The following is an 11,111-nucleotide window of genomic DNA, read 5'->3' as shown; positions in this document are numbered from 1 at the left end:
GTAAAATTAAGTCACTTTGAAAGTTTGAATTTTACTGTTAATTCTTGAATTTGGGCCGCTTCAAATGTATAATATTGAAAATATTTATAAAAATATGAAATATATATATATATATATATATATATATATATATATATATATATATATATATATATATATATATATAATTAAACGGGTAATCTTCGAGTCATCTTCGAGTTGAAAGTCTTGACCCTAACCCTACCCGTTTAATTATCGTGTCGTGTCGTGTCAACCCGTGTACATAAACGGGTCGAAATCTCTGACCCTGACCCGCTAACTTCGTGTCGGGTTCGTGTCGTGCCAGATTTTGCCAGGTCTACCTATAACCGATGGAACAAAAAAACCCAACACCCTCTTGTGCCTTCACCCTTTTACATGTTGACCAGCCAAAGACCAAGCCTTCTCTTCTTCATCTCGGTGGTACCAACTCGAGCATAAACAACAACACCACCACTCTCCCTCCCTCTAACTTCTTCCCTCCTGAGGACAACCCAAACCTCTAACACCACCGGGCACCTTCATCACCTTCATCTCGGTTGTGTTCATCTTCTTTATGTTCATGTTTCAAAACTTATGGTACATCTGGGAAACAATATACAGATGGTCAAGATCTAAACAGTAGTGAGACTCCACCTTACCGGCGACCAGGTGAGCTTCTACCCAATTCTTTTCCATGCTCATCTAATCGGGATCTCGACCACCTAGTACCTTTGTAAAACTTCATCAGATAGAGGGAATACCAAGAACTTCTAGAAAACCCATATTGCAAATGTAGATTTAAGTATATGGAAGCAAAATAGAAAAGTGAAAGAGCAATGGGACCTCCGTCAAATCTTGAAGCGATGAATGCATACTCATAAAATCTCTCGACCTCCAAATCAGTCTCGATCTCCTCCACCTGCAAATTGATCTTGTTGAGCAGAAATGGTGCCACAGTGGGTTGATGAGAGAGAGAGTGTGTGAGATAGAGAGAGGGAGCAGTCTAGATACAGTCGTTGCTTCACCATGGTTGTCGGTGGTGCTTATCTGGTTCCTAGCCAACGTTCTTCACGGCTGAAGCACAGATCTGTGAAGATCAAAATTAAGTCACAAACCGATGGTGCTTGATGTGGTTCAGGTTCTGATTTTCCCATAGGCTATCTTCTCCGACGATGCTCTTTACTTTCATGCTTCACCTTCGTCGCATTTTCATGATCTTCTTTTGGGTAGAGAATTAAGTGCAGGGAGATAAGAGCACGAGGGAGAGAGAGAGAGAGAGAGAGAGAGAGAGAGAGAGAGAGAGAGAAAAAGGGAGGGAGGGAGGATGGGTGGGACCCCTTGCATATTAAATATCATATATTTATTTATTTATTTAAAAAAAGTAATTAAAAACCTCATAAATGGTCCATGTGTAGTGAAATGACAAAATTGCCCCTGACTTAACGGTTAAATGGTAACGAAGTTAGCCGGAAGGACCAAATGTTAAAAGTTTTGAAACCACAGGGACGATCCGTGAGGTTTTTTGAATTTAGGGACTAAACTTGATATTTTCGAAAACCATAGGGACCATTTTTGAAGTTTTGTCTTATTTAAAAGATAAAAGTATTTTCTATAGCGCCTGGCAATGCTAGTAATAATAATAATAACACATTGAATAGAGTGACTCTATGGGCGTAGCCAGTATAGGGCAAGAGTGAGATAATATATTGATGTTTATATCGATTAAACTCCATTTTAAATTATTTTATTGATGTAAAACAACATCGTTTGCAACTTAAATAAAAAATTTAGTTAAAATTCCTATATAGTTACATGTTGTAATCATTTGAAGAATTTTGAAAATCATTCATATTTTGTATATTATTTGACATACCTTAAAATAAAATCCTGATTATTGAAACAAGCTTTGAATCCAATATGAAAAAATATAAAGGATGTTGTTGTTGTCATATTGCAACTTGGCTTTACAAAATGGGTCAGGGGCTATTTGATGCACCTTCCAATCGGGTCTAATGCTTGGACTCGGTGAGAAATCTCCAATCTGTTCGTTTGTTTTCCTATTACATCCTTGGGCTCGGTCTAAAATGTTGATTCAGTTCCCATTTTTCTACTGATTCAGTCCAAAGGAAAAACATGACTAACTGGGGAGGAATGAAGAAAAAGACATGTTTTGCCCTCTAATGGCGACGCTCCTTCACCTCTCCTTGACGATGAATATTCTTCCTTCATTCATCCTTTTCCTGCGATGGATGAAGGATACTTTTTTTAATCTTCATAATTTTGTTTTATAACCATCAAAATCGAAACGTATCCCCCAATACAATTGATCCTAATTGATTTCTCCAATCATTTCATTATCTCCAAGCCAAGGTATGCTATATTTATATTTTGATCTTTGTAATTTTTTTTTGTTGTTGTAATTTGTCTTCAATTGTATCAGTGCTCTTGTGATTCAATTATATCAGTTATTGATTGGTTGAATGAGAAATTTGAATAAGCTAAGACCAGGAATGATGTAAAAGCTATCAAAATGGTTAATTCATTGAATAAACATGTTTCTTTTACTGAAATTGTTTGTTACTTTGATGTAATTTCTATGAATTGGAATGCTAGTAAACTATTTGATGTCTTGATTTAACGAGATTACAATTAAACAAGCTACTGCAAGTGACTCAACGGTATGTTAAATGTGATTTGATAATGAAATTTTAAGTGGAAAAAATAAAAATCAATGGTTTCGATGGATTTTGTCTGTTGTTTACAAATATGGATGGATTTTGTTGGTCTTAAATTGCTGGAAGCTTTGTGTTAGAGATCAAAAGCTTTTACTTTTCTTGGAAGAACATTTTTAATAAGGGGCAAAATAGTATTTATTGGAGATTTTATTTTATCTCTTGCAACCTCAATCTTTTTCCTGAGATGGACATTTTTCAAATATAGAAAGTCAAAATTAATGAAACAAGAAGGAGAAGAGTTTTAATACTAGTAATAATTTGTCTGCTGTACAATCTTTTTCCTAGCCTAGGCATAAATATGATGGAATAACATGAAAAAAAGAGTTAGGAAAAAATTATATATTGATAAGTTTTTTAGTAGAGATGGTGATAAATACTAACAATAATTTAGTAATATGTGTTGTACAATTAATTACATTATCAGAGCCATTGACAAAGTGAGCAAAATAGGATTAAGTTATCAAAACTTAATTATTACATATTAGTTTTTTATTTTTCAAAAATTGAGCTTTTAAGGTACTAAAAAACTTTTCTATTTTTTGAACTTTCTAATATGATATGATGTTTGGGACTTTGGGTTACTGGAGAGGAATGTACAAAAGAGTTGTTACGTTGATTTGATATTAATTTTATAAAAAAGTTGTTTGTTTCGTGCCAAAATATGCAATTCTTCATCTTGAGGGTTTTTTTCTCCGAACAAAAGTTACAAATCTTTAATTTCTTTATTTACATCCGACGAAATTCATATCCATACTGAAACTCGTATTTATTTCGCGGAGCCCCTTGGAGTTTACCTCCGCAAAATTCATATCAATAGCTGGAAATTCGATTTTTTTATGTTTGTATTTTAAAATTTAATCCCAAAAAATATTTACATCCGGCAAAATTCTTGAAAAAAATTAAAACAAAATAAAATTACGAAGATGCGTTGTGATATTTCTCTTTTTCTAAAAATACAAAAAATACATATATATCTTTGGGTTGGTAAGATGTGGGGGGGTTTGGTGAGGGAAATGACACTTTAAAAGCCGCCACCAAACTTCCCACCACCAACACCAATGCCACCTCCTCTTCCTCCTCCAATTCACAATCTTCGATCTCCACGCTAGATTTAGTTCAACTCACCACGGCTATTGCCTCTTGTGTGCAAAACGCAGAAAGGGAGAATGTCGATTCACATTAACAACATAGCTAATTTTACTTCCAATCTCTCCAAAACCCACAACCCTTCTCCCAAATCATCACCATCACCATTATCCTTTTTATCTTTTGGATCGAAATTCGAAAACCCGATGATGAAAATCGCTCTTCCGTCTAGTCAAAACCTCCGGAGAAACTCCCTTACCATTTCAGCCTCTGTTGCCACCGCTGAGAAGCCTTCCACAGCACCGGAGGAGATTGTGTTGCAGCCCATTAAAGAGATATCTGGAACCGTTAATTTGCCTGGATCCAAGTCTCTATCCAATCGGATTCTTCTCCTCGCTGCTCTTTCTGAGGTATCACAATCTCATTTGATTTGATTTTGTCAAAAGTACTTCAATCAAATTAAGTTTCCAATTCAAATTTGATAAGTTATTTACTTAATATTGCTTAACTTAGATAATTATTTCATTGCAGCTACATTATAATGTAAAACAAGCGTAATAATTATTTACTTGCAACAATTCATTATGTATTCTGCATTAAAAAGGTGCATGATTTGGTATCAAAATCGAAATTCAGCTCATCTTTTGCTATCGAGTCACAGACTATACAATTTTGTTTGATATTTTGTAGATGTATTTCTATCATGAATACTTTTGCAATTCTGTATAAAGTTTGAATTTCTGATCATTTGTTAGAAAACATGCTGGATTTGTTATTTTGGGGGTTTTGTATGTGCTCCTTACAGTCGATTTATTGCTAACTGAATAATCAAAATCAGTAACCCTATCTAAACACCCCCTCTGATATTTATCTACTTCTTAATGTGGGAAATGAAGAGGTAGAATATTAGTATCATTGTATTACATAAAATAGTTTTATTCACAATCTTTCAGCTTTCCATTATTCATATCATAAATTTTTGTGAAATATATTGTCAGGGGACTACTGTTGTGGACAACTTATTGAACAGTGATGATGTTCATTACATGTTGGGGGCTTTAAGAGCTCTAGGGTTACATGTTGAAGAAAATGGTGCACTTAAAAGGGCAATTGTGGAAGGTTGTGGTGGTGTGTTTCCAGTGGGTAGAGAATCCAAGGATGAAATCCAGCTTTTCCTTGGAAATGCAGGAACAGCTATGCGTCCATTGACTGCTGCAGTTACTGCTGCAGGGGGTAGTTCAAGGTAAATTTTTAATTAATCTTTTTCTAAAAACATCTAAACCTTTACCTATCAGTTCAAACAACTAATGATCAAAACGTAACATTGTTATCAAGTCTATAGAAATGGAATGAATTTTTCATCACTTTTTTATATCTTATATATGCACATGCTACCACCCACATTCCTATTTACTTAACATGTATGATATGGATATTTTGTTCAGCTACATTCTAGATGGTGTTCCTCGAATGAGAGAGAGGCCAATTGGTGATTTAGTCACAGGTCTTAAACAACTTGGTGCAGATGTCGATTGTTTTCTAGGTACAGATTGCCCACCTGTTCGGGTAGTTGGAAGTGGAGGCCTTCCTGGTGGAAAGGTGAATCTCAAATGACCTTTATACCCCTTACACGACTAGACACAACAGGTTGTACTGTGTTTGACATGCATTTGACGTGCACTGACTGATTGAGACATGTGGGACCAAAGTTGAAAGTTTTTTTGTCTCACCCAAAAAGACACATAGTGACATGAAAGTTGAAAGAAAACTTTATATATAATAAATAATTGGTAAAAAAATATAATTCTTCTTCTATCTTTTAGTGACTTTCTCTATTATTTGCATTGCATTGCAGGTGAAATTGTCGGGATCTATTAGTAGTCAATACTTGACTGCTTTGCTGATGGCAGCTCCCCTAGCACTAGGAGATGTAGAGATAGAAATTATAGATAAACTTATCTCTATACCTTATGTGGAAATGACACTTAAGTTGATGGAAAGATTTGGTGTTTCTGTACAACACAGTGACACATGGGACAGGTTCCATGTCCAAGGTGGTCAGAAGTACAAGTAAGACATTGTTTCATATTGACTTAATTGGCTTAATCACTTAATCTTGACAACTACACAGACAGGGCTGTTTCTTTTTTACTTAATTCAGACAAAATGACTTAATGGGTTAAGCCTATAAACCTGGCTTCGTATATTGAGACATTAAGAGTGCATTTGGTTGCGGAAAATTTTCTAGTTTTCCATGAAAATGAAAATTTTGAAAACGCGTTTGGTTGATTCAGCTTTCAAAATTTTTCCAAGAAAATGAAAATTTTCTGTTTTCTAAATTGTATGTAAATTAGAAAAGTGATTTTTACAGTTTTCTAAATTTCTAAGATGGAAAATGAAAAACTCCACCGGTTCCAACCAAAAGTATTTTCTAAAATTTTCGTTGAAAATTGAAAATGAAAGCCAACCCTATTTTCTTCTGAAAACATTTTTCAAGAAAATGTTTTCAAAAAATAAAGTTGAAATTGGTGGGTATTGTTAGAATTAATAAATATTATGAAAAAAAAAATTGGAATGTAAGGGTAAAATGGTCATTTAGTCTCATTTAGACTATTTATGCAGTCTAGAAACCTATTTCTCCTTCTTTCTTCACCCCAACACCTCTCGTATTAGAATTAATGAATATTTTGATGAAATAAAATTGGAACGCAAGGGTAAAATGGTCATTTGGAAACCTATTTCTCCTTCTTCTTTCTTCATCCCGACTCCTCTCATATTAAAAATGATGATTATTGTTAAAATTAATGAATATTATGAAGAAAAAAGAATCAGGATGTAAGGGTAAAATGGTCATTTAGTCTCATTCAGACTGTTTATTGAGTCTAGAAAAGAAACAAACCTTATGTATACTAACACTTTATCCAAGAATCCCCTTAGCCTCTCATTTAAAAAAAAAAGAACTTAAATTCACACTTTTCTTCAAATTGATGGGATTTTATAATAACAATAATAATAATAATAAATAATATTTCTTCAGGTCGCCAGGAAATGCTTATGTGGAAGGTGATGCTTCAAGTGCTAGCTACTTTTTGGCGGGTGCCGCCATTACTGGCGGCACCATCACGGTGGAAGGTTGCGGGACCAGCAGTTTACAGGGAGATGTAAAGTTTGCTGAGGTTCTTGGACAAATGGGTGCTCAAGTCACGTGGACTGAGAATTCTGTTACAGTGAAGGGCCCACCAAGGGATCCTTCCGGAAGAAAACATTTGCGTCCTGTTGATGTAAACATGAACAAAATGCCTGATGTTGCCATGACCCTTGCGGTGGTTGCTCTGTACGCTGATGGCCCCACAGCCATTAGAGACGGTATGACTCCTGTAAATAAGTTTGAGTAAAATTACAACTTTGGCCCTGCATTATCTCGAAAGTTATGGTTTTAGTCCGGCTGTTTCATTGATTTACATGTGTGATATTTGGTAGTGGCTAGCTGGAGGGTAAAAGAGACCGAAAGGATGATTGCAATTTGCACAGAACTAAGAAAGGTACACGTTAATAAAATAAAAAGGATTTCTCTACTCTTTATTGGTTTAATGCTGAAAAGACTGTTTTGCCCTTGGAACATTTCAGTTGGGAGCAACAGTGGAAGAAGGACCTGATTATTGTATAATCACTCCACCAGAGAAATTAAATGTGACAGCGATTGATACATATGATGATCATAGAATGGCCATGGCTTTCTCACTTGCAGCATGTGCTGACGTGGCTGTAACCATTAAGGACCCTGGTTGCACCCGTAAGACCTTCCCTGACTACTTTGAAGTGCTTCAGAGGTTTGCTAAGCACTGAACCAAATCTCTTGACGACTTTACCCTTTTGCTAGTGCTTTGGTTATACTACATGTTTGAGGCTATAATTATCTTCTTTATGAAATTTGTAGTTGTTTTTAGAGGACCACTACAAAGAATGTATTAGTTTAAGCTGGATTTTGAAATCACTTGAATCGTATGCAAATTCTGTTAGCAAGATATGATGTTTGATGCATAATGTATGAGTTAAGTTGTTATAATAAATGTGTTTTGAATATAGCAAATGTTTGTATAACTATTAGTTTAATGAGTTTTTGACCTTTTTTTTAAAACGTTTGGAATGCAATTTATATAGCCACTAGAACTTTCATGATTTGGTGTTGATAGAGAAAACATGAGGAATCATATCACAACCAAGATATGCGTTAGAACTTTCATGATTTGGTGGAATATATCTATAAAAGTTAGCTATGTATCTTTGACACGGATTCAAAGTGATATATTTTTTTAATTAATATTATGTTTTAGTCTTGCTTTAATATTATTATGTAAATTTTTTTTTTTAAATTTTAGTTTGAGTTAATGAAAAGTTTCAAGTTTTACTATCTTTGAATTTACTTATAAATAAATTAAATTTCTTATAAGGACATGCTACTTACCCTATGTCCTTATTAGTTATTAGAATTAGGTATTCTTGTAACTTTGTGGAGTCTAGTATCACCGACTTCCATGAATAGCTCATTTTTTTTGGACTGAACCAATGCAACATGTTCACGTGCTTTGTGTGTATTTTATTCTCATCGAGTCATTGTTGTGTTTTTTTCTCTTTATTTTATTATTATTATTATTATTATTATTATTATTTTGCTTCTATTACATGCGTGACATCCGTACGTGTTCACTGATTCCTAACAGGTAAATTATATCAAACATGTACAACTTTTGTACTAAATTAAATATTTTTATAGCAAAAAACTTTTTATTCGAAAATATAGTTGAAAATATTTTTGTGATGTTAACTAAAATCCGATTTTGTTAAAAAACAATAATTTTAGAGTTTCTAAAGCTTTTAGTTATATTCATGCCTAAAATAATCATTTACCAAAATAGTTCAATTTTGTTTATAATATAAAATGGTTTAAAACGTGAAATGGAGCTAAACCTACATTTTAATTGTGTTATTATCAATTCAATTATATACAAATTATAGTTATGAGCTTAAACATCTAATCCAACAATTTATCCATCATTCTTCAAGAACTAAAAAACTATTGGTGTTTACTAAAGGCATCTTTGATGGATATAAAAATTGTATGTAACGATCGGAATCTAGGTAATTACACTTCTTTCCCTTAGTATGAAAATTTATGGCAATTTGGTCCTCTCGTACGCTGGGCGTACTTGAGGAGTACACTTAGCGTACTAAGGGATGAGTGATCGCGGAGGCTGGCTATGTACGCTAGGCGTACGCGACTGAAGGCCAAACCCTAATTTTTGGGCTTGACCTATTTAAACGTCCTTAAGTCCTTTGGACCAAACTAAAATAAGCCTCCATAGCCCTGTTTCGTCCCTCAACCTCAGATTTCCTTGTGAGTGTGATTCTTGAGCTTAGAAAGTGTGTTGGTGGCCATTTTAGAAAGCATTCAAGAAGGTGAAGGTGGTGAACAAGCTTTGGGTGTCTTTGAGCTTTCAGATCCTACATCTAGTTTATCTTGAAGAACTTCTGGAGGTATAAAGTCATGACCTTGTCATCTATTTTGATTATTTGAGCTAGGGTTTTGGTTATGGAGTCCTTTTTTGGCTTTTAGAACTTCTATTGTGAGTTGAGCAACTTCAGAGATTAAAATTGCTAGAGCTAAGCTCCTTGAGTAGGTTTGATGCACAAAGATGTCATCTTGAAGGTAGTTTTGACTCCATTCATATGCTAGAGGTCTTAATGAGGTCTTAATGAGAAGAATGAAGTATTGGGGTCACTCATGGCTTGCAAGGGCATAAAGTTGCCAACTTTATGCCCTAGGACGTCTTAATGGACTCAGATCTAAAGTTTTACATTGAAATCCCAAGTATTAAGCACTTAATGATCATATGTTGCATATCCTGCTTGTACGCCGTGCGTAAATTCATGTACACAACATGTACTGCTTAAGAGGGTAGTATGCTTAGCGTATTGGAGTGGTATGGAGGGCGTACACACTCCAGTTGGATTTGGGCTTTATGTGGGCTTGGAAGCTTTTGGGCCTTATTCGGTGTTAGGCCTAGTCTTATTTAGAGCTTTGGGCTAATTTTCTGCTTTAGGCCATAGTTATTTTGGGTTGGGTCTTATTGGGCCGTGTGGCCTATTAATGGTCTTTAGCATGGACCTTAGGCCCATTTGCAAAGGGGAGACCTTTGGGACATTATGGAAGGACTTAGGCTTAAGGTTTTAGACTCTTTAATTAGGTTGCGTATAATCCAAATTTAGGGGTAATTGTATCATTGTTTAGTGTGTGGTTTTGGACTGTTAGACGAGCAACTTTCGTGTTCAATAGATTGAGGTGAGTCTTCTCACCACACTCATGGGTCGAAGGCCCAAGGCCGATCCATTAATTGATATGTGATGATTAGTAATGGAGTATGTAAACATTGCTATTTGGTCTATATGTGGATTTATGTGAAGACCATGGGAGGAGCCCATGGCCCGGGGATACATGACCATAGGGTAGCCCATGACATTCCAAATGAAGACTACGGAGGGAGACCGTAGCAAACTTATATGTATATATATGTGTGCATGGTATTATGTGATTGTATGATTCGGGTGTTATGGGAAACTCACTAAGCTTGTGCTTACAGTTTTATTGAATGTTTCAGGTACCTTTATTGATAAGGGCAAGGGACTGGTTTGATGGCGCGACGTGCATTCTCCAGTGATTTCATATTTTGGTTTTGTACTCCGAACATTAAAATAATATGGCTATGTAATGGGGATTTTTTGACATCTTGTGGTTGATATTTATGAAATTAAAAGTTAATTTTTTTTCTATAAAATTGTGTTGTTACATTGTAATAAGATCATCTCATAACCAAAGGTATATTTCCGAACATCCATTGTTTGCATTACTTACTAAATTGGATAATTGGTTAATTAATTATGTGTGTATGTGATATTAACAGGGCTTTAAGCATAACTTTATAATGCTTGTGCACGAGGAGGATTTTTTTGATCAATGGAGACATAAACACACATTTGTGTTGATATTTTGGTGGATATTAGGCCACCATTGAAGAATAAGTAGAAAGGATTTCAAAATACTCTTGGGGTTCATAGTCTTTAAAGTTACAATCTTTGGACCAGAGTCTGTGTAACACCCTATTTTGATTCGTTTCCTATTTCAGGATGGTCATTAAGGAGTGGATATTAGCAGACTTAGGATCTATGAAGAATTGAGATTTAGACTCATTTGGAGGTGGATGATCCGGGTGTCCAGTTTGTGTTTTAGAGCCA

The 11,111-nt window shown here is 34.9% G+C and overlaps 1 protein-coding gene across 1 annotated transcript; it reads left to right on the top strand.

Annotated features, from left to right (window-relative positions):
* Positions 1-3,723: 3,723 nt before the first annotated feature.
* On the top strand, positions 3,724-7,911 carry LOC111916112 (3-phosphoshikimate 1-carboxyvinyltransferase 2-like). The gene is made up of 7 exons (XM_052770303.1): positions 3,724-4,231; positions 4,820-5,064; positions 5,267-5,420; positions 5,677-5,891; positions 6,859-7,187; positions 7,302-7,363; positions 7,449-7,911. Exons 1-7 carry the CDS (start codon positions 3,902-3,904, stop codon positions 7,665-7,667), a joined length of 1,554 nt encoding a protein of 517 aa, XP_052626263.1. The 5' UTR covers positions 3,724-3,901; the 3' UTR covers positions 7,668-7,911.
* The last annotated feature ends 3,200 nt before the right edge of the window (positions 7,912-11,111 follow it).

This window comes from Lactuca sativa, chromosome 4, assembly GCF_002870075.4.
Source record: "Lactuca sativa cultivar Salinas chromosome 4, Lsat_Salinas_v11, whole genome shotgun sequence".
NCBI lineage: Eukaryota > Viridiplantae > Streptophyta > Magnoliopsida > Asterales > Asteraceae > Lactuca > Lactuca sativa.
Note: the sequence above shows the minus strand (reverse complement) of the source record. Positions and strands in the feature narration are given on the sequence as shown.

What these genes read in the sequence shown, in the direction of transcription:
- LOC111916112 (XM_052770303.1), top strand. Translation starts at nt 3,902, where the DNA reads ATGTCGATTCACATTAACAACATAGCTAATTTTACTTCCAATCTCTCC. An exon ending in GAGGCCTTCCTGGTGGAAAG is followed by an intron (nt 5,421 to 5,676) that starts GTGAATCTCAAA and finishes ATTGCATTGCAG; the next exon opens with GTGAAATTGTCGGGATCTAT. An exon ending in CAAGGTGGTCAGAAGTACAA is followed by an intron (nt 5,892 to 6,858) that starts GTAAGACATTGT and finishes ATATTTCTTCAG; the next exon opens with GTCGCCAGGAAATGCTTATG.